The sequence below is a fragment of the Cnephaeus nilssonii genome (assembly GCF_951640355.1).
Source record: "Cnephaeus nilssonii genome assembly, chromosome: 2".
Classification (NCBI taxonomy): Eukaryota; Metazoa; Chordata; class Mammalia; order Chiroptera; family Vespertilionidae; genus Cnephaeus; species Cnephaeus nilssonii.
The window spans coordinates 19,508,403-19,532,059 of NC_137073.1; the positions used below are offsets into that span (position 1 = coordinate 19,508,403).

The 23,657-nt window shown below is 42.0% G+C and overlaps 1 protein-coding gene across 20 annotated transcripts in view; it reads left to right on the forward strand.

Moving 5' to 3' along the window:
• Window positions 1-22,542, forward strand: part of RBFOX1 (RNA binding fox-1 homolog 1) — a gene marked incomplete at both ends in the record, with an annotated part of 1,044,696 nt that extends 1,022,154 nt beyond the window's left edge. For 12 of the 20 annotated variants that reach the window (XM_079761233.1, XM_079761220.1, XM_079761226.1 and 9 more), the window contains 2 exons: window positions 20,802-20,877; window positions 22,420-22,542. In XM_079761233.1, the coding sequence (XP_079617359.1) occupies window positions 20,802-20,877; window positions 22,420-22,542 (199 nt within the window). Of the gene's footprint in view, window positions 1-6,702; window positions 6,756-20,801; window positions 20,878-21,251; window positions 21,400-22,419 lie in introns of those variants that run through there. The other 8 variants (XM_079761228.1, XM_079761217.1, XM_079761232.1 and 5 more) reach the window with 3 other exon arrangements.
• Window positions 22,543-23,657: the final 1,115 nt, after the last annotated feature.

The window sequence follows — 23,657 nt, forward strand, 5'->3', positions numbered from 1 at the left end:
AAATGCAAAGGATCAGGTTAGATCAGGATAGACCCCTACAGAGGATTCTATAATTAATCTGTTTCTTTGTAGTTTTTTTGTTTACATCCCATCTCATTCTGTGATTTTCCACAACCTCTTGAAGTATACATGATACAATACTAAAAGATCAATAAAAGTAACAACGGGGAGCCCAGCCAGCATCGACCTATGAACCACGAGGTCAAGGTTCAATTCCCAGTCAGGGCACATGCCCAGGCTTGTGGGCTCGATCCCCAGTGTGGGGCATACAGGAGGCAGCCAATCAATGATTTTCTCTCATCATGGATGTTTCTATATCTCTCTCCCTCTCCTTTCCTCTCTGAAATCAATAAAAATATATTTATTTTTAAAAAACAATGGGGCAAGGAAAAATATGAATCAGAATGGGATTTGTACAATTCTAGAGTTTTAGAACTGAATAGGGAGAAGGGAGTTAAAATACTGATCACCTTTCTAGGTGGTAAAATTGAAATATGAGTTATATTATGAGCTTCTGGACAGCCAAGCCCGACATAGATATTCCGTAGTGATTTAAAGGCTGTGAGTCCATGCTCACAGGAACCCTTAGAGTTCTGGGTGCCTGGCATGCAGCAGGCCCTCAGTAATCATCTGAGGACTGAGTGAATGAGTTGAGTAAACTATTTAGTAGAGTCAGCAATAAGAATTTTAATAGGAGCACCTGCTTTCTGCATTATATTTAATTATTCTGAAAACACTCATGGCTGGATCCCATAGGACCCTTCCAGCAACTGTTTAAGATGAGCAACAAGAATACATGGTTATTGTGCATTTTCATCTTAACTTTAGGTGTCTGAAGGGAAGCATAGTTATAAAAATTAGTAATTATAAGTGATATATTAAACTATATATAATGATTATAATATAATTATCAGTCATAAAATATTAATAATTATAAACTGTGGAAATCAACACTAGTGCAATTTAATTAGGGAAAAAAAGAAGACACAATTCTATTTTATTCAAAAACAGGGCACATATGTTCAAAGACATACTCATACAGTGAGAGGTGTGTTCTCAGTGCTGGCCGACACATTGGCATCACTTGAGTGGCTTTTCGAGAATACCTGTGCTAGAACCACTCTCAAAGATTCTTACTTGAGCGATTGGAAAATGGGACTGGTCCTGATTATTTTTATTTTTTAAATTTAGCTGATTGTAATGAGCAGCCTGGGTGAAAACCTCTGTCTTATAACCAGTAGATGCCCCTGAACCTACAAATGGAATGAATTTGGCTCTGTCCCAGTGCCATCTTGGGACATCTTGGCTGCCATCTGCCAGGCCAGAAGACCAACTCCTCAGGCTGTGGGGATTGTCCAGTAGATAGCCTTGGAGGGCTTTAATTGTGTGTGTGTTAAATCAATATACATAGCTTGGATATAAGAAGAAACTTGCTAAGAGTGATATCAACGCCAACTTTTGTATACCAATTGTGACATAATAAAACTAAGAGGCCAAAGAAGGAGAAATTGCCAGAATCTTTAGCATGGAAACTTAAAGCCAGTGTTATTTGATGGGAGAAATTTCTGGTCCACCTCTGCCTTTGTAGAAGGCTACTCTGTGTCTTGATATCTGGCTTCTTACATCCCCTCCAATAATACTGGCTGACTACTATTTTGATGCTTAGAATTCTCCCATGGTTGATTTTTTTGGATAAAGACAATCTGAAGGAGATGAAATTTAACTAAAGAAGAAAAGAGGGACATAAGGATGATATGGCAGGTCACAGGACTAAGCTAAAGGTACCATCAGCTGAGTCAGATCCAGACTCGAGGTGGTTGGTCTATGAGAACCATCAGAAAACATAATGAAGTTCTGGTAATAGAATAAAGGGAGAGAAAGACGATGGCCCATAGCAGTCTACCATCTCACATTGTTGCTAAAACAGATTGTAATTATTCTACATCATACTCAAAGGGAAATCCAAATTTCCTATTATTTGGTCTCAGAAGAACTGAAGATTCTCAACTATATTAGAAAGTTGCTCCACAGAGATGACAAACCCCACTGTTGACTCAATACCCCTATATAAGTGCCTCTAAGGAGAGTCTAAGAATAAAGAAGAGGCAGGGTCTGGATACAACCCCTCTATGTTCAGATTTCATCAGTACCACTTAACAGCCTTCTCATGCTGTATAACCCTTCTATGCTTCATTTCCTCATCTATAGAGATGGGGAGAGTAAAAGGAGTTGTAAGAAAAACTAAATGAATTAGTGCATAGGTACAGCACTTGGCAATGGCCTGTCATGGATAAGTGCACCATTGACATTAGTGGCTCTTTGGTTTTGACATTTCCAAGAGCTGAGACAGCTGTAGCCTTCTCCCTTGTGCCCAGGAATTTACCATTTTATTTTTTTAAATTAGTAATCCTCCCTTCTTCCACAAAGCCTCACCATGTCAAGGAGTCTTCTTGGGAAAGGTGGGCTTTGAAATGAAAGTGAGAATGAACTTGCAGCAGATTTCTCAGCAAGCTCTCCTGAATTTCCCCATGGTCAGAATTACCCAGAAGCCTGATTCCCTCCCAGGAGCACCCATCACTTAGAAGAGTGTGAGTGGTGTCCCCAGAAACTGGTTGATAGCCAGGCCTGGGTTCTTGTTAAATGTACTGATAATCATACTTCTCTCTTGGGAATTCTGGTTCAGGTGGTCAGAGTCAAAACTAAGGGTTTAACAAATTAGAATTCTCCCATGGTTGATTCTTTTGGAGAAAGACAATCTAAAGGAGATGAAATTTAACTAAAGAAGAAAAGAGGGACATAAGGATGATATGGCAGGTCACAGGACTAAGCTAAAGGTACCATCAGCTGAGTCAGATCCAGACTCGAGGTGTTTGGTCTATGAGAACCATCGGAAAACATAATGAAGTTCTGGTAATAGAATAAAGGGAGAGAAAGACCATGGCCCATAGCATTCTACCATCTCACATTCTAGCTCATATTTATCTTCAGGGAAGGTTGAGAAATGAAGTAGAGGAAGGGGTTGAAAATAGAAAGTTGAAAAAAGTTGGTAGAGAATTAGATGCAGACTCAGAAGAAAAATGGGAAGGCCCAGCAAAGATGATTTTGAGTAAATCCATGGGAGGTGGTGGGATAAATGGAACAGGGGAGGAAGAAAATACAGAGAGCATGACATTATGGCCACCGTAGACCAGCTTCTCTTTCAGAAATGGGGTTTGATGTCCATTCTGTTAGACCTCCAGAAACTAGAAGTAAGCATTCCTGGGCAATTTATACTATTTCTGTAGTTGCATTGTTGACAGCCACATAGCTAGGTGGCCCTAGCAAGCATGTTAAACATGCAGCCTGCTGCCAGGAGTTTGACATGCTTGCCTAGAGGATAGATAGCACAGTGGTGACATTGCAAGAAGAAACAAAAGCTACAAGAGATGCAGTGATTTAACTCCTTTTCTACTGTGCATTTGTCCCATAACCAGTGCATTTTAGCTGTGGCTGGTGTTAGAATCACCTGCCAAGCATTTTCCTACCTCTTTTCAGACCCTATCCCAGACTGATGAAACCAAGACCCCCAGCAGCAGGGCCCCAGCATGAGCAGGGCCCAAACATTAGCACCCTTAACTTCTCCCTATGAATCTAATTGGTAGCCAAGGTGAGAACCATTCAACCAGACAAGTGGTTCTCATTCTGAATTGCATGCTAGAATCACCTGGAGATCTTTAGAAACTACTGATGCCCTGAGACCCATTCACTGAGATCCCTATTTAATTGGTCTTGGATGTAACCTGGTCACTAGAAATTTTAAAAGGACACCAGGTGTTTACCATTGTGGCCCAGGTTGAACTACTTGGCCAGACTTCCTTGACCACCTACAACCACTGAACAAACCAGATGGCTGAAAATCAGGTGCAACTGCTTTGAAGTTTAAATCCATAGGTCGGTGATGAGAGTGAAGAGCAGGCTAGGATTAGCATAAGGGGACAGTCCCTGGGGCCAGCCTGCTTCCTAAGGCTGAAGATGAGTGATGACCCCACTGTCTAGAGTTCACCTGCATTGCTCTGGCCACCTAAGGTTCCTGAACATCTTTGAAGATAACCACTTCTCAGCTGCATCATGAAGTTATCAATCACACCTCTCTGGTCATTTGGGATAAAAATGATTTCATAGAGAGGGTCCTAGATGATCCCTTTATGGCTAAGAAAGATCATTTGTCTTAAAGTTCAAGTGGAGAGAAACAGAGCCACAGATAAACCCAACATAAAATGGTGGATACAGGTACCTCCCCTTCTAAATCTACCTGAATTCCTCTGTGTGCACTGCCCCTCAGCAGGCTATTATTCAGCAGGGATTTCCTATTTATTTTACTTATGAGCATCTGATGGAAAGGTACTTTAGAGGGAGGGGTGGTTGACTCCATGAAATTAATGAGTACTGTAGAAAGGCACTTTTCTGAGATGTTAGGGTAACCCCCATCTCAGACAAGTGTACCTTCATCCATAAACCTTTGTTAGGGTAGCCTGGGATGTAGTGGGATTGTGTGGCTAAAAAAATATGGCTACCATTTATTACAAATATTTTGTAAATTTTTGGCATTGCTTCAGAGTTCATCAGGGATTCTTTAAAAGATCGCGATTGGTGCTTTCTGCTCGATGTAGATTTGCTTTGACAGAAGTCATCTGAGGCCACTCTTTAGAAGACAGTGAGTTATCAAAGGGGGTACTCATTATCCTTTGTTCAGAAATTTGCTCATGAATCATAAAGACATTGAAAAAGATTTTAAAAACATGAGTTACATAAAAAGAAAAAAAATAGGAAGGAAAGAAAGAAAGAAATGGAGAAATGATGGCCTGTTGTGTTTTTTAAGTACATAGTATTAGAAAGAAGATTATTGGGGACAACCATCATATTTTCTAAAATTCTGGAACAATTGACAGGCATGCTTTTAATTTACATTTTACAAGTTTCCCCTATTCATTCAGTCACCATTTTGCATGTATTTGTATTGGTTGCCTCCCACAGCTTCCCTCATGTCTAGCAGGCTGCACAGTTCCTTAGAGAAAATGCAGAGGTGGGATGCAAGGGGGCAGTGTCTTCTAGGGTTGGGGAGTATGAACTAGATAGAACCACCTAGCAATGGGGCCCCCTCATAGGTCAGTGAATGGCTGTTCCCAAGAGCTTGCCCTGGGAGTTGACCATTCTTTGTTACAGTGTTTTTCTTGGGAGTCTGCTGTAAACAGAAGTTCTTCCAAGGGCTTGTTTATTCCACCCACCAATATCACACCTGTAATTTGAGACACCCGTGTCCTTCTGCCCCATGAGTAAGTCCCATGTGAGCAAGTCAAAACCGATATTCACCCCAAACATCTTCATTTTCAGGGACATCAAACTTTGGAATTCCGATGCCAGATATTGATGGGGCTCGAAAAGTTAGTGTCAATGCAAAAAAAAAAAAAAGATAGCGAAACTCCAACCACGTTAACTTTAATTATTTTAAGAGAGGTGATAAATGAACTTAGCTGTGACCTTTGTTATGGGAAAGAGAAACATCAAATATTATTCTCAGAGCATGTATCCTTTTGTCTAGATGTTGTTGGTGCAGAAATGATTAGAATTGTCAGCTGAATGCTAACTTCTAGTGAATTTCAATACGGTAGCTCTATTTTTATTCCGGGGAGTACCTCTTCCAACAGTAAAACTTTCTTAAGATGTTTTAAGAAATGCTCAAGCACGAGATACTTTTTGAAGCATTGAAACATTTGAACAAGACCAATCAAACTAAGACGCCACCAAAATGGATTTATCTTGGTTCTTGACGATCCGTAGGCACAGTAAAACCTCACAAATGAGAACTAGAAGGCTCTATACTGCTGCCGCCGAGGCGTTTAAGAGCCTCGCCAATCTCATCGGGGCATTTGTATAATCTGCCTGACACAGATGTTCTTATTTCTGGAGAAATAAACAGCATGTCTGAATTAGAATGCATTACATTGTGGAAACGCCACAGTTGAAAACATCTTAAGAGAGTTTTACCAGCTTTCTAGATTTACTAAATCAAAGTAAAATGGCATTTTCCATTTTTATTTTCTTTTAGTGCACCATTAAAAATAATTTGGCAAGACAGGGCTTATTTGAACTGATGAGCTCTCTTCCCTTCTTCACTAGCAAGCCTAGTTTGGTGAGGAAATGATTATCCATTACATGACACCATATAGCATTCTCTTCTGAAATGACAGCATTTCTTTTTCTTGCCTTTTTCTAAAATAGTTTTTGGATATTATATTCATAATAATGAAGTCTGGAATTTTATGATTTCCCTAGCTCATTGCAATATTCTCCCCCCTTTTTTTCTAATCGTCTATATTTTTAAAATGTAATCTCTGCTCAGCATAGAAGTCTGTATAAACTCCGTTGAATGCCCTGGCTTTGGGAACGTCTCCTGGCATGACATTTTGGTAACACGTAGCATTAATATTCTGATGCAACAGCTTGTACATGGTCCATATTCTGACATCACCATGAAGAGGTCCCCGCATGCCTATTTCATGATCTTTCTAAACTCTCCGAGTCCGAGATTTAGCCACACATTCCTTGCAACATCCATCCAAATGCACACCCTCCCCTCCCCTCATCTGAATACATCGAACCAATTGGCAGACAGCACATGTCCCCCTGAGCGAGCAGTATTGTGAATTTTATCTTCTCTTCCAGAAATCAGTTCGTCTTCGTTGCAGCAGATGAAATTTCTTGTAACACCTCTGCAGGTAACAAACATTGCTACTTCTTGATGCATCCATCCACGTCTCAGTATCCTTTTTTTTTTTTTTTTCCTTTCCCTTCACATGCTGCAGTTGGTCACTCTAGAAAGTTTAGTTAAAAAAACCAAGTCCGTGTATCTTTGGAGTATAGCAGGAGCCTTTATTCTCTACTGCCTAAAGAGACGTTAGACATTTTGCTAACTTGAATATTTTGTTTTCAGTTTTAATACCATGTGATCCAGAAAAGTAAAACTATGTTGAATGAAGCCACAATAAAACCTTATGGTATAATCAGTGCTCTTATGTTAAGATCCTGGACAGGGGAGATGAGGGACACAGACGTGTGACTTCTGTATTTTTTTGACTTATTATGTCTGGGTTCACACAGATGTATATTTGAATTATTTGGGATCTTTATGGAATGACTGGTTTAGATTATAGGCCCCCAAAGACTGAATCTATAAAGCTACTGGCATTAGGGAATATAATTACCTCTGTCTTATAAGAAGGGGCTCTCCATTCCATTAGTTAAAGATCCTCTATTGCCTTTCTTTTAAAACCTATTCCAAGTAACAGGACTCAGACGGAGTCTTCTGTTTTTGAGATCAGGGCACTGGCAGATGGAAATCGCACTTGCATGATGTGTCCATCACAACAACGCTTGTCTTTTGCTTTGATGTGGTCACCACAGTTAAATTTGAACTTTCATTGGCATGGAATTACTTGATTAAATGTCCAGAGAGGTGATTGCCTTAACTAACAAGAGATCTTTTTAAATTGTTTAAACTTTGTTTATTATTCCTTTTTTTAAAGCCTAAACTCTGACTGCCATGATTGCTAGGAATTGTGCTTTTGGCAAAAGAGTGCATGGTAGAGCTCATCCATGTATAGTTAAGTATACCATCACCTTTAAAAGCATACATTAAACTGAGTCTTGCAAATAGGCATTCATCAGCTACCCATCACATTTGATGACTGGAGCCATACACAGAGGCGTATTTATTTCACTCCATACTCACAGTCTTCGGAGAGAAGGAGCTAGAGGAAGACAGAGAACTAGGAACATGTCCCTGGCCCTTTCTGCTCTAAAAAGCAGGGCCTCAGAAAACTCTGCGTTGGTTTCACTGATGTGGTTGGTCTCCATGTTTTTAGTGGATTAGAGTCTCACCCGGGAAGCTAAATGGGGTATGCATGCTCATATTTTAAAGCGACAGCTTGCTCCATTTCTATAAAATCCCGTAGATAATGTTCCTCCTCAACCCTTAGCCTCAAATGTCTCTGTTGCGCCCTGTGAGAGGTGGTGACATCCATAACCCTTCACTAATGCCTAATAGTAGAAGATTGATGGTTGCATTGCTGGGGGAGGCAAGGGAATGAACCTGGGATACAAGAGTCATTTAACATTTTCAAAACCTTGAGGATGAAGCATGCAACCAAATGGGAAACTGTTTGGGACGGGGAGGAATGCTGGTTTAAAATGTTAATGGACAGCTTGTGTGGATACACTGGTCTTCCAGATTCTCTGTCTTCCCTGATAAACTGTACACACATCCCAGTGGTTATATTCTGACATCATAGATCAAACATAAGAGGTAGATATGGATTGTTGTCTCGTGATTTAACAAACCCTGCCTTGCAAGCAAATGGCTCACACATAATATCCCTAAAAGAGGCTGCAGATGATGAAAGTTTGTCTGAATAGAGCCAGTGTTTTCACCTACCTTATCTAATTTAGGATGGCTGCTCAATAAATTCTTAATGAATTGCTATTGATCAAATTTCAAATTGAGAGAGCTATCCCTGTTGCTTTGACGGCCATATTAATAATATGTTCTATGCTGCTTCATAAGGTTCAATTTGAGCTCTGAATTTTGAATCAAGCATGAAAAAGGAGACACCCCTATCAATCAAAAGTCAAAGGATCTCCCAACCAGTCCACCCTCCTCATAGAGAAAGAACTGCTCAGTCAATGAAGGTTGTAACTCATGGTTTCAATGAGGTCCTCCCAGGACCTATCTCCCATATCCTGGAAAAAAACCAGGACAACCACATTCTAAACACCACATGTGTCAGGAACTCTCACTTCCGTGTAACCAACAACACTTCTCAGGGTGGATCTGTTGAATCCTGGTATCTCCTGGATTTTAGTGTTTGACAAATGGCAACTTTCATCTTTTTAAATGAAGAAAGAAATTAACAAGAGGCTTAACATCTCAGTTTTGAGGGCTTGATGAACATATAACTGAAATTTTTATGAATATGTATTATTCTTACACAGCCACCTAGGAGGACAGAGCTGGCCGAGCAGTGTTGTGTGAGAGTCTGTGTAGAGATGGTGAAAATCATCAAACAACAGACACAGTGAGACTGAAGGATTTTTCTTTCAATTCCCAAAGGAAAAGTGACAATGTTTATTTTACGTGGGTCACCTGGAGAGGACACCAAAATGTCAAGTCTACTTTTGCTAGACATATAGAAGAAACATTTATTATTAGCATTTGTGGTTTATGAGAGTGTATTGGCAAGCAAATTGATTTGTTGACTCAGTGGCTCCAAACGTCATACTCGATGTTTTGTTTTGGTTTTGGTTTGGTTGTTCCTGAAAGACATGTGTGGGTGTCCCATCTAGTACCTCCACCTTGAACAGCCCAGTAGCTTCTTGAACTGTGACATCAAGATCCTTTGATGAGCCCTGGCCGGTGTGGCTTGGTTGGTTGAATGTTGTCCCACGCACCCTGAGGTCGCTGGTTCAATTCCCGATCAAGGCATATACCTGGGTGGCAGGCTCCATCCACAGTAGCTGGTGTGCAGGAGGCTGATCCATGTATCTCTTTCATCAATGTTTTTTTCTCTCTCTCTTTCTATCTCTCTAAAATAAATAAAAACATTTTTTAATATCCTTTGATGAGTTGGATTCTGCAAGAGATGGTCAAAGGGGCAAGATGGATCTCCCTTCTCCTTCCAGTCAGGGTCTCCTTACCACTGTGATTCTTTGGAGCTTTTCCATGACTGGCTAGTGATTGTATTGTAGTAGATATAGGTCTGGTACATGAATGGAGGTTGAAAAGCAAGTTACTTATTTTGACAGAGCAACTGGAAGTTCATTTCAGTGAGTTAGTGTGTATTGAGTCATCACTGGTATCAGCAACTGTTCTCAGCCCTCAGGACATACATATCATTAAATAAGTCAAGAGAAGCCCTTCCTCCAGAGAGCCTCCATTCTAGTGCAGACCAGACCCCAGTCATGTAGATGAATAAGCATATAATGTACTTGCCTGTAAAGTTATAGAATAGCTATAATGAATCAAAAAGTCGGAGATGGGGCCCTGGCCGGGCAGCTCAGTTGGTTAGAGCATTGTCCTGATATGCCAAGGTTGCGGGTTTGATCCCCTTTAAGGGCACATAGAAAAATCAACCAAAGAATAAATAAGTGGAACAACAAACCCATCTCTCTGTCTGTCTGTCTCTCTCTCTCAAAAATCAATAAATAAAAAACTTTTTTAAATCATGGGAGAGGATGGAAAGTCCCATGTGATGCAACTTTACACTCACAGATCAGAGTAGAGCTCTCTGAGAGGGTGACATTTGAGCAGGGACTTGAATTAAGTGAAGGTGTGAACCAGGTAAGTAATTGTGGAAGTGAGAGCACCTCAGGCTGAATAGCGGCAAGTGCAAATGCCCTGGGGTTGAGGCTGCTTGAGGTGGCCAAGAACAGTAAGCTATCCAATGTGTCCAGAGCATATGAGTACAGGGGAGAATTTTAGAGATAATATCATGAAGATATCCAGGGATTAAGACAAATTAGGACCTGGAGGCTGCAGAAACCATTTGAGATTTTATTTTCAGTGTGCCGGAAAGGCACTGGAGGGCCAGCTGCGACCTGACTTATCTCTTTAATGATGTGTTAGACTGCTTTGTGAAGAATGGATTGCAATATGGCAAGAGCAGAGGAAAGGACCGCAGTGTGAGTCTCTTGCAGCACTCCAGAGAGGGGTGACAGTGGCCTATGTTAGGATGATGTCTGTGGAGGAGCTGAGAAATGTTGGTCTCTGGGCTGTATTTTGACAGGTGAACAAACAGGATATACTGGCAAATTAGAAACTTACCAGGTCCACTTTGTGTTAAATGCCATGTCCTCCTTTCGACTCAAAGGGTATATCCGTCATTCCCATCGAGGACTAAGGCTTTTGTCACCATGGAAATCAAGCCCTTCATCTCAGCAGAAACTGTCCCTCACATGGGCTTTGCTGAATTCTCCAGGGTATAGTCCTAACTTGCTATCACTTCTTGAGCAAATTCTATGTGCTAGCAAGTATGATCAATCATCTATATACATCTGTGTGTGTGTGGATAGGCATGCATATGTAATTTATTACAACAGCTCAGTGAGGGAGATGTTACTATCATCCAGTTTTGCAGGTTAAAAAAGAAAAAAAAAGTGCTCAGGCCCAGAGTGGTTTGGTAACTTGCCCATAATCACACTGGAGTCTATCAATACCAAACTCTCCACCGGACCATGCTGCCCCCACATGCGTCTTTTATCTTGACTTTGGAACATTGACCTTTGCCTCTAGGTGGAATGCTCTTGCTTTCTTCAGCTGTGCTATCTTGCTCCTAGAAAACTCGTATTTGTGAGTTCCAGGGCATAGTTGTGGAAATTTGGAAACTACCCAAGGGAACCGAAAAGTTCTCTACACAATTGTTTCCCTGGGTGTTTATTTCAGGTGGTTCATCCCCTTCAGGCAGCAGGTATATGTCTAGTCTCTCAGATGTGCTGGGCACTGATCTAGGTACAGGGATAAAGTGAGGAGGGGAGCAGCTCTCTTGTCCGGGGTCACGTATCAGGAAGACAGAGGGTTAAACAAGCAAAGTGTGGCCCAGGTCAGTTCTCCCAAAGTCTTTCACGTGCTGAAAAGCAGTGGCTAAAAATCACCTAACAGGATAAGTCATTCCCTGAAAACTACTGGATACTTGGAGCAAGTTGCTTTGCCTGAAGAGTCCAGGCTCCCAGCTGCCCCCTCCTGAGGGAGTGTGTGCGCACTGGTGTGTGTTGGGGGTGCAGGTGGAGGCCAGGTCTTGGTCCATCAGCAAGTCTTACCCTCTCCACCACGCCAGGTACCAACTTAGTGGCATGTGAAGCCAGTTTGGGGGCATACTCCCAGTCCTTATGAGTACTGGTCACGTCTGTGAAAGCTTCTAAAACCCTCCCCTTTGGAACAGGTTGATATACACTCCATTAAGTAACTATTAGAAACAATGTTTGGCAAGTTTATAGGAACAAAGGGGGTGTTGGCACCCTGTCCATTCTTCTATCTCCCCTGACCTGTACCCATGTGCACATACAGACACACAGATGTGCATGCACATAGCACATGCATCCATGCAGCTGCACTAAGACTTCAGATAATATTTAGAAGAAATTTCCAAATCGGTCATTCCTCTAATTGTGACTCTTCAAGAAATTTTATCTCAGTGTCTTCCCTTCATTCTGGTGATTTGATTATTCAGCAAGGTTGTCATGCCATGAATGGATTTAGAATTAATTGGCCTGTTTCCAATAAGATGTGATGTCTATTATTATAGGCGAAGCACAGAGTGCTCAGGGGGCATATATCAAAGGGACGAAGTACACATAATCAGCTTTTATTGACAGCTTTCTGTATACCAGGCATGTTCAATCTTGTTACATGCAATAACAATACCCTACAAATAAAATGTACCTATGGGAATTAAAGATATCTAGATAGCTCTGAATTAGCCTGAGTATGGGATTTCTATATCAGTAAAGAATTTTTTTTTAAAAAAAGAGAAGTGGTTATCAAATGTTAGAGCCATGAAAATCCCCTGCAGAGCTTGTTACCAATGCAGAGTCTGTGTCCTTCCCTCCCTGCCTCAGAGATTCTGATTCACAGACCTAGAGAGAGAGCTTGAAAATCTACATTCTTACAAGTTCCTCCAGGCAATTCCAATAGAGGGTCCTCAGATCACACCTTAGGAAACACTGAGTGGATTACTCAGGAATCCTTCTATTTCATTGGCAAGGAGAACACCCAACAGGTTTATCTAGAGCCATGCTTGGCAATATAGCAGCCAATCTCCATGTGTGGCTATTGAGCCCTTAACATGTGGCTGGTCCAAATTGAGATGAGCTATAAATGTAAAATACATACTAGATTTCCCAACCTTACTACAAAAAAACTATGTAAAATATTTTAATCGTAATCTTCCTGACAATTACAGATTGGAATGATAATATCTTTAATATAGCAGGTTAAATAAAAATATGAAAGTGAACTTCACCTGGTTTTACTTTTGTAATGCAGCTACTAAAAAACTTAAAATGTCATACGTGGCTTGCATTTGTGTTTCTCTTTATATTTTTATTAAGCAGTACCATTCTAGAGCCACATTCTCATTCATTTTGTACAAATGAGTATTGAAAGTGTTGGCATGCCTCAAGAACTGGTCTCTTATAGGTGAAGATACTCACTCAGAATTAAAATGTTTTGAAGATAATCTGGACATTGTTAGTATTTCTTGACTTTACGTTTTAATTTTGCCTCCAAGTAACCTACCTCCTTCTCACATTGCTTATTGACCTCTCAGAATCTTTGATCCACTTACAAGAGGCAGGAGATGCCACTACTCAGGGCTTCAGATGGACAACTCAGTTCAAGGGTAGTTCTGACTCATGTGCCCCATGAGCTCTGCTGCAGGGACCCGAGGCAGAATAGAGAGCAGACAAGGGTTGCAATCCTCCCAGTCTTAATAGCATCGATAACTGGCACTTGTTTGGTTCTGACTAACCCTATCTCAGCTTCACTCAGCAACTTACAGTCAGTATGCACTATTACCGTCTCTATTCATGGATGAAGAAGCTGGCTCAGAGAGGAGATAAACTTTCTGAGATGACTCAGCAGACACATAGCAGAAGCAGGATTTGATTCTAAAAATTCTGACCTTGTGGAATTCTTAGCTTCAGCTTGGCTTCTCTGCAGAGCTATTGGCAACCCCATGAATGATACAAACACAGAACTGCCTTTGGGGTTCCCCCTGTGAATTAAACCATAGTTGGGGTGCCATGCCGATTTCAAAGCATGATGGGAAATTCTTCGTGATTTTGGTAGAGCCGATGTCAGGACACAAAAGGAGGGTGGCCTTGGCCTTGACATTAGAGAGAGTGTATCTCTGTGTCTCTTATTGTAGTCGAGGAACTGTAGAGCCAAAAGCAGGGCTGACTCTGTCTTCTTTTCACTAATATATTTCTATTGATTTCAGAGAGGAAGGGAGAGGGAGAGAGAAATATCCATGATGAGAGAGAATCATTGATCGGCTGCCTCCTGCACGCCCCACACTGGCGATCAAGCCCACAACCTGGGCATGTGCCCTGACTGGGAATGAGAACCATGACCTCCTGGTTCATAGGTCAATGTTCGACCACTGAGCCATGCCGGCTGGGCTTATTGTGTCTTCTTGACTCCTGGACAGTGGCTGCTGCTGTGCTGTGCTGAGTCCAGAACCAAGGTTCCTACCTCAAACCTGCTTTGTTGGGATTCCAAATAGGAAGAGCTTTTGAATTGCACTAGAGGATATAGAAAGGATGATGCCATCTGAATTCCCATAGGTGGTAGGATCTGGTTCCCATAGATGCTACGTGCACAGTCCATGTGTGACCAGCATCTATGCGCAACAACAGAGCCCATGGCTTCCCATTGGGAAGCTAAAGAACCCAGACGATGCTTTCCTTCCTTCTTCTGAGGACAAAAATCAGGAGGCTGAACACTGTGCTGAGTGACCTGTGCAGATGATTGTTGCAAATCCAAGCTAAGGAAGTGACCAATAAAATTCAGGAGTATCAGTCATGTTGAGGTAACTCCATGTTGTCCATCTCAGAGAATTTCTCCCATTTCTACCAGTGTCTTTCTTGGAGGTTTAGCTGCATGTGGAGCTGTTTTCTTGGTTTTGAGATATGGGGCTGGTCCACTTCCTCTATCTTGTGTATCTTATCTAAGTCAGTGCCTAGGAGAAGGCCACCGCAGCCACAGAGGAATATTTTCTTAGTTGAATAGATTCACTAAGGTAGAGTGAGTAACTGAGGTCTGAGACCATGTGCAAACCAGTGGGAACATGCCTAGCTAAACCATCACTCTCCAAATAGCAGGCTATCAGAATCACGGGGCCATCGTGTAGTAAATACCCCATTTGTACTGTGTGGTTAGTATGTGCCTTGCATGGATTAATTTTCCCCAGTTCCTTATGGGCTATATCTTAGATATAATTAGGAGGACACTATAGCCCCTAATGGCATTGCCAAACAGGTTCCTCCTAGGGAGGTTTCCTATTTTGAATGCCTACTCTGCAGTGCTTGTCTGTGTAGTGAGGACACAGCATAGCCTCCGTGCCTTCCTCCTTTGGGCGGGCTGTCTAGGAGATCGGTGCCACATGGTGACATAGATCTCAGGGGAGAAGATATTTTATTCATCTTTCTGCTTCACCAGGATTCCTACCCACTATCTCTGGGACAGGAGGCATGTGGGGATCATGCTAAAGTAAGAATAACCAGTCCCAGGGGCATAAAGACTCTTAATTGAAATATATGGAGTGAAGTTAAAGTGTTCTTATTATATATCCCTATAAGAAAATCACCTGACTGTTAAAACCCTGGTGTGGTGTACCAACAGGACCCCATTGTGTTTTATGAGCATCCAGCTTGTTTCAACTAGATTTAGAAGATGTTATTAACAAGTAATATATACATTTCTCAGCAGAGCTCACCAAGTACTTTACAAACATGGGTTCATATTTCCCATTCAACAGGTGGCATGCTTATTTATTTAACCTGAAGTTCAAATACAGCAATTTAAACTACGTCTGCAACTCACAAATTAGCTAGATCTCAACTCCAAAAGCATCTGTAAGTTGACTGCTGGAGCTACACATGCTCATATTAGAAGAGGATCCTTCAGTTCCTTCTACAGAGATTGGCTTGTGAAAAACTATATAAAAACCCTTGTATCATAATCTGCAGACTGCTTTAAAACGTGTCTGGTTTCTTTTCATGCACTTTATCTGTGAATTAGGCAGGGCGCAGATAAAATGATGCCATTTTATTGGTATCATTGCCCAAGTCATTGAGCAAGGACATTGCAAAGGCAGAACTTGAACCTGGATCTTCTTGCCCCAAGACCTTTGCCCTACCCAGGGCCCGGTGTGGGCCTCCTGGTTTCAAGTTGTTGCTAAGGTCAAGATTAGACAAGGGTTCATAATGGCAGCAAGCTGTTACCTTTCATTTCTTTGTTTGGTTTTTCCCTAAAGGGTTTTGGTGAGCCTTATGACAACATGGGCAGTGATTTGTGAACTCTCGGGGTGATGGGAAATTACACACTGTATTTCCAAAGTCCCCAGAAAGTTTTCTTCTGGGTGTCTTTAAGGGGTTTGAATGTTTCTGAGAGCAGCTGACCTAAAGTCTTCGGAAAGCTTTGCCACTAACAGAATCATAATGATGGGTACACTTCCCTCCTCTCCACTCCTCCCTCTTGCTGCCTCCACTCACTCAGTGGCAGTGGCAGTGGCGTGGCCCAGTTCCTCTGCATGGTGGCCAGTGCTGTGCTAGACTCTGCCCCAGACTCCGTGGGGCTGACAGTGCAGGAGGGGGGACAGGTGAATAACCAGGGAGAGAAGTAAGTAAACAAAATCACTAGAGATTTACTATTTGTCATGTCATGAGGCGGGGAGGAGAAGGGGAGGGAGGAAACTGTGGTTCAGAAAGAGGGGTCGGGAAAGGGGGCATCTCTCTAGGGAGGTGACTTTTGACCTGAGACATAAAGAAGAAAAGGCAGCAATTCAGGTGGATGATGCGCGAGAGCCCAAGCCCTAAAAGGAGAATGAATTTGCGTGTGTCCAAGGAGTATTGAAGAGGCCAGTGTGCCTGGAACACAGTAAACAAGGGCTAGAGGGGTGCATGAGAGGACTGAGAGAGGGACAAGGGTGACTCATGAAAGTGTGGATTGTATTCTAGAATCAACGGAAAGCCAGGGGAGGGTTTCAAGCAAAGAAGTGATATAAGTAGATTTATTTCAATTAGATAAGTGGATGGATAGATGAACAGATAGATTAATGATAGGTGATAGATAGAAGATAGATAGATAGATGATAGATAGATAGATAGATAGATAGATAGATAGATAGATAGATAGATGGTAGATGGATTTGATAGATACAGATTTCCTAGTAAATGGCTGGTGGGTTGAAGAAGCAGAAGTGGAGCCAAAGAGACAAGATTGAAGGCTGTTGTTGATTTGGTTCTGGAGAAATACTGGTTGTGATGTTAGGGTGGTGACAGTGTGAATGGAATGACGTGGACACATTTAAGATTTCAGCTGTAATTTCTGAGGGCTGGGCTGCAGGGAAACAGAGTGTCATGCCCTGATGCACTGTGGTCCACCTTAGCCAAGGCCGGGTGGGGTGGAGGTGACCATGTGCGCAGATCACGCATAACATGGCAGTCACAACACATTTTCCCATCACTCCATTGGGGTCCCTGGGACTTGCCGTTCTTCCTTCAGGCTGTGCTTAGCCAGCTCTGAGGACGCAGGGTCGCCGACGTGCCTGGCATAGCTGTTGTGAGAGTAGTGCTGGAGTCCACATCTTCCCTAATAACCTTGTGTCTCAATTGTAGTGTCACACAAGGGCGTGTTCGGAAATTAGCATTTGAAAAGAGGCCTCCTTGCTTTCAGTTTGAGCTGACATGGTCCCTTTTCCTCTGTGGAAATGAAATTTATTAATCATAATAAAACCATCAGAATCTGAAGGTAGAGGTCACCCTGAGGAGAAAAGGCGCCTGCTCATTTACCAGGAATAGTTCAGCACTGCTGTATTTTTCTTCTGCCCAGGCACAGAACATTGCCAAATTGTTACCTTGGGCTTTCCACTGAAGCTCTGCCCAGGGTTATAAACAAATCAGAATGTACAATTAAAGTACATGGGAGAAAAGGGTGGGAGCTACGTTTTCATGCAATGCATTCAGGCCACCAACATGTCGTCTATCAAAAAGAGGAAATCTTTGCCACAGTAAAATCATTCCCCAAATTAAAAGAAAAAAACAGTAATTGCTCTGAATTTGCATCTTCATACCCATTTTAAAGGAACACCATGCTGTGGCATCACATTTACAAGGGTTTTCAGTTTGCTTTTGTCGTTTATGTCTTGTTCATACCACCAGCTTTGCTGAGTGAAAGTGCATTAAAAATAATTCTATGATCACTTTTTTTTAACCCTCTGGACTAATGACAACTTTACTTTCTCATGAAATAAAAATTAATGACAAAGTTGTATCTCATGTTCTTTTCCACCTATTAATACCTACTTCTAATTACATGGGTCGAGGCCCAGCTTTCATGAGTGACCTCCCCGAATGAATGACTTCTTCAAAAATGTCATCATTCCTCTTGTTTTAACACACCCTCTGTCTTGGATTTCCATCTGTTTTTCCTCCCAGAGAGACGGGGCATCTTGGAAGGCCTTTTGTGATGAGCCAGAGGGCTGGCGAGTGTCTCAGGGAATGAAGTGCAAGGGGGAGGGTGGACTTCTTGTCTCACTGAGAAACATCCGTTCTCATACTGCTTGTGAAGATCCGGGGAACACATTGTGTTGAAGCAGAAAGCCCATCTGGATTATTTGAGCTTGGTGCCCCTTGAACAGGCAAGGAGGGCTTGGGAAGAAGACACATCCAATGTGAACTGGCCGAATCCTTTCTTCCCACCTGGAGTCTAAACTAGAGCCCATGAGGTAGAAGGATCCTCACCCAACTTCTTCCAAACTTTCAGGATTCCATGGTGTGAGCAATCATGACAGGCCCATCCAGTACATTCTTTTTTGTTTTCCTTAATCTCTATTACATATGTCCCCTTTTCCCCTCACTGACCCCTTCTAGCTGGCGTGCCCCTGCCCCTCCCCTCATCCCAGGCTTGTACCATCCTATTATCTGTGTCCATGGGTTATGTATATATGCATACAGGTTTTTTGGTTAATCTCCACCCACCCACCCACCTCCCCCACCTTCCCTCTGAGATTCCACAGTCTGTTCCTTGCTTCTGTGTCTCTGCATCTGTTTTGTTCATCAGTTTATTTAGTTCATTAGATTCCACATATGAGTGAGATCATGTGATACTTGTCTTTCTCTGACTGGCTTATATGCGCCATCTAGTATATATATATATATATATATATATATATATATATAGAGAGAGAGAGAGAGAGAGAGAGAGAGAGAGAGAGAGAGAGAGAGATGTCAGACAGGAAGGGAGGGGGGAGAGAAATATCAATGATAAGAAAGAATCATTGACCGACTGCCTCCTGCATGCCCCCTAGTGGGGATTGAGCCAGCAACTGGGGCATGTGCCCTGACTGGGAATCGAACCATGACCTCCTGGTTCATAGGTCGACGCTCAACCATTGAGCCATGCTAGCCAGGCCCATCCAGTACATTCTTATTCACCAACTATAAGCAAGAAGATTAGAAGCAAAATGGTGAAAAGATAGGGAAGGAGAACAATAAAGCATGTGCAAATTAGATTCCAAAAGATAGGTGGCTTAAGGTTGACAGTAGTTGATAGAACAGACAAGCCATTTCTTCTGGCCTTGTTCCTTCATTCTTTAAAGGAAAGTCCAAGAGTCAAAAGCTGTGGATAATCCACATATATCCCATTTAGTGACTGGTACCCCCGATCCCCACCTGCTAACAGTGCTCAGGTGCTCCCTTCTTCAGAGAATTACCTTCTGCCCAAGAAAATCACTTCAACTCAGTTCTTCTCCACCCCCCAGGGAAACCTGCAGCTAATGCTCAACTTACATGAGCATTAAAAAGCCAACCCCTTTGCCTCCAGCTGGGATTAATTCTGGGGTACAACTCACGGGATCAGGTCAAAGTTAGTCTCTGGCTTAGACTATTTCTCTTTTTCCCTTGCTATTGAACTGCCTACCTCTTTCTCTCCTTCTCCTTCTTCTTTACATGCACAAGAATCTCCTATTTCAGGCTCTTCTGGGGAACCTAACTTAAGATTGCATCTCAGCTTTGATCATTACTGAAGGAGCAATGTTCAAACTACCTGCAAGGAGGTATCTGGCAGGCCATTTAAGTAAGGGTACATGCCACCATGGAAACAGCCTTCCAGTGGCGCTGAGAAATTTAAAGATCAGCTCTGACGGTCTAGCTCTGTGATCTTGAGCAAGTGACTTCGCCTCTCTGAACCCTAATTTCTGATCTGTGGCATCATTCAGTCCCAGACACTTAATAGACACTGAATGCATCAGGCTTCCTTCCCTTCTTCATTTTTATTCTGAAGCCTGGTGCTGGAAGTCATGGCAGAGGAGGGAGGAGGACGGGAGAGAGAGACAGAAAAACTCAAAGATAAGGAACTGTCATCAAGAAATACTGTTTGAAATGTGTCCCTTCCCAGAACCTGGCCATAGGTTGATGAGTTAGAAATTTTGGGGTGATAGGATTGAGATCAAAGCAGCTTTAATTCTTGAGTGGAGTGGGGTGGCATCCCACAAACCCTCCAAGGATGCTTCTATTTGAGTGTGTTTGCTCACAAAGATGTTGGACCCTAACTGCAAAGACTGGGTCACTTCACCATTTTGATTCACCCTTTCTCCTGTGATTGGTGACAGCCAAGTCAGGAGAAAAGGACCATCTCTCTTGAGTATTAACATGTCCTCTAGGGGTACAGGGTTTACTGTGCTTCTTAAAACCATTCTTTCACGTTGTTTTGTGTGTGTTTGTTTGTTTGTTTGCCTACGTCGGTCTCCAGGGTAGCTGCATGAGCAGTTAGAAATGGTCCTATGAGAGACCAGCCATGCTAAATGGACAAAAGAAGGTGCTATGCACAGATGGACTTTTTAAATGTTGTGTGGCAGATAGGAATATGTTTCTTATGTATGAAGATGAATAGGGCCCCTCCACACTGTCTTGGTATTTTGCATTTTATGGTTGCTATTATTACTTTGTAACTGCATATTATGGATTAATCTTCACCTCTGTTTCCCTTTCAGTTACGGACGAGTTTATGCTGCCGACCCCTACCACCACACACTTGCTCCAGCCCCCACCTACGGCGTTGGTGCCATGGTGAGTACCAATTCCTCCTCTTCCTCACTTCTTCCCCCACCCTTCCCTTCCCCAGCTGGGACCTTTGTATGGGTTGACGGTTGACGTCCTCTCACTCTCCCCTTAATTGAATTTGTCTCTTGTGCTAATCTAACAGCAGCTAAAATGCCACATTAATCCTCCCAGTAAACTTGATAAATGTCTTAATTTCTTGGCAATGTAGTGCATGTAAGTTATTATATTTCTAATTTTGCAAGTCTCACCTAGCAGAGCACTTACCTTAATGGAATAATTAGTCATTTTGATAATTAAATCCATCACTAACAGAATGCAGTGTCAATGCAGAACTTTTTTTTTTCTTTTTTTTTTCCCTCCCTTGCTGCTCATTCACATAGCCCCAAGGTTCCAGCCCCAGCACAGACTTCAGAGGAGCTAAGCTGCACACTTCCAGGCCTCTGCTGTCAGGCAGCTGAGAATCTGACTGCCTCTCCTCCCCTATTACAATTCATGTTTAAAGTCATAGTCGCCCAGGAAAGAAAATAGAGAGGGGCACACTTTGTGTGTGTGCCTAGTACATAAGGAATTAGAAGGAATCAGCTGGGTTTGGGGGTTGTCTTTTGTTTTTTGGGGTTTGGGTTTTTGTTTGGGGGGTGGGGGAGGGCAAACATGGGAGGTGAGGGTGGGTGAATTTGCCTGTACTTGTTCAAACTTCTATGCACTAAAACTCTTGAGTACAGTAAGACGTGCCCATCACGTGAGAGCGTATGCAATCATTACAAAGCTTTTGGCATGCAGCTTTCTGCTTGGGATCAAGAATCTCAGTCCTTTATCCTAAAACTCAATCCCCATAGGCATTCATTTGAATCGCCAGTACCTTTAGAAAAAGGAAATAAATTAAGTGCCACCTCGTAGCCGTCTAAAGCCATGGCCAGACAATTTGCTGGAGCGTGGTGGTAGAAATTCAGCCACGATCTGGGGACCATGTTCTTTTGCACAAGCTCAGTTACATCAAGCAATCCATCCGTATGACTCCCCTCTTAAGCGCAAATTCCATACAGCTCATTGAGCCACGTCAAGTAAGGAGTTGATTTAAATTTCCATCCTGATTTTGCATTCAACCACTCTGGTTCAACACCTAGTCCACTTGAGTTATGTGTTGGAAAAGAGAGTTGAATTACTACATTCAATCAGTCGTCTGCATTCAACCTCTTGAGTGTAGATTGAGCTTTTCCCGATGGAACATAGTGTTAATGAATCAAATGAGCAAACAGGATGAGACACTGCACATCCTTCAGTGGTCCAGTGTGTATCCGAGTCCTTTCAACTACCAGGACTGGCCGACAGAATTGGGTTTCAGAGGGGCTCTCTGTCTGAGGAGCTCTTGGGGGGGGTTAGGATTGGCCCTATCTTCAGTTCTCCAAGAATGACCTGGGATGGGTAGGGGGTGCCTCAATTTGGTTGAGTTTGAGTGTCTATTTTTCACATTAGTAGTCTTTTTTTGATGATCCACGTGTTGCAAAAGGAAAATGTAAAAAACACACCCCTCAAATTGCTTTGTTTCAGAATGCTTTTGCACCCTTGACTGATGCCAAGACTAGGAGCCATGCTGATGATGTGGGTCTCGTTCTTTCTTCATTGCAGGCTAGTATATACCGAGGGGGATACAACCGTTTTGCTCCATACTAAATGACAAAACCATAAAAACCTTCCAATGTGGGGAGAAAGGAAGCTTTCCGAGGCCTGGGTATTGCAATACATGCAGTAGTGCATCATTTTAGCAACTCTAAAAACTAAAAAGAGGAAAAAAAATTACATTTTTTATCTTATACCTCAGATATTTTGTTCTGTGTATTTTACTATTGTGGGTCTTTAATTTCTGAAGGTTCTGTAGTTTGGTTGCTGGCTGTAGGAGTTTTTTTTTTTGTTTGTTTGGTTTTTTTTTGTGGTTGACCTAGAGAGATGCTAGCTATGAATAAAAACTGGTTTAGGGCCATATCCAGAGTGCTTTATCATGTAAATGAATTATATATGCTGAATAGTAAGCTACTGGGGTTATCAGCTGTTCGGGAAGAGTGTAAGTGACTACAGTAGTCATTTTTTCTGCATCTGCATTATTTTATTTTATGAAAGGGGAAAGGTGGGAGGGACTTAGGGGATTGGGACTGGGGTTCGACTGAAAGAAAAAAAAAATAGTAACTGATGAATCTAAACGACCCACTGCACCAACGATCATATAGCAATGGTTCTAAGTTACTCATTGTCAGTTCAGGCCAAAGGTTATGCTGTTAAGGGGATGCTTCTAGCAGCCCTTGTGCATCCAAGTTGAATGAAGCTGTGCAAACCCACCCTTTAACCTTTCCCCCCGGGCAGTATTCAGCTTCTTAACCAGCCGCTAGTTATTTAGGCAAAAACTGCTAGTTAGGCCATCAACAAGCATTCTTTTTATATTTCTTCCAGTATAATAAATTATTGATATCATTGCTGACTTTTATATTATGGGAGGGAAAAAAAATAACATTAATAAAAAGGTGATAAAAAGCACTGTTTCTATTTTTTTCTTTTTTTCCAAAAAAAGAAAGTAATAAAAACTTAAATTCTTTGTACCAGTTAAAAAAATGTATAAAATTTACATCTGTGCAGTGGAGTTGTTAAGTTCTAGAAACAGTCTATGAAGCTTTAGTTTTAGCCTAGTAGAACAACTGTTAGAGACAGACGTATAATTTTTATGGAATTACATGATAATCATATTCGGATTTCTAGAAGCATTTTACAAGTATTGCAATCATTGAGTAGAGATAATC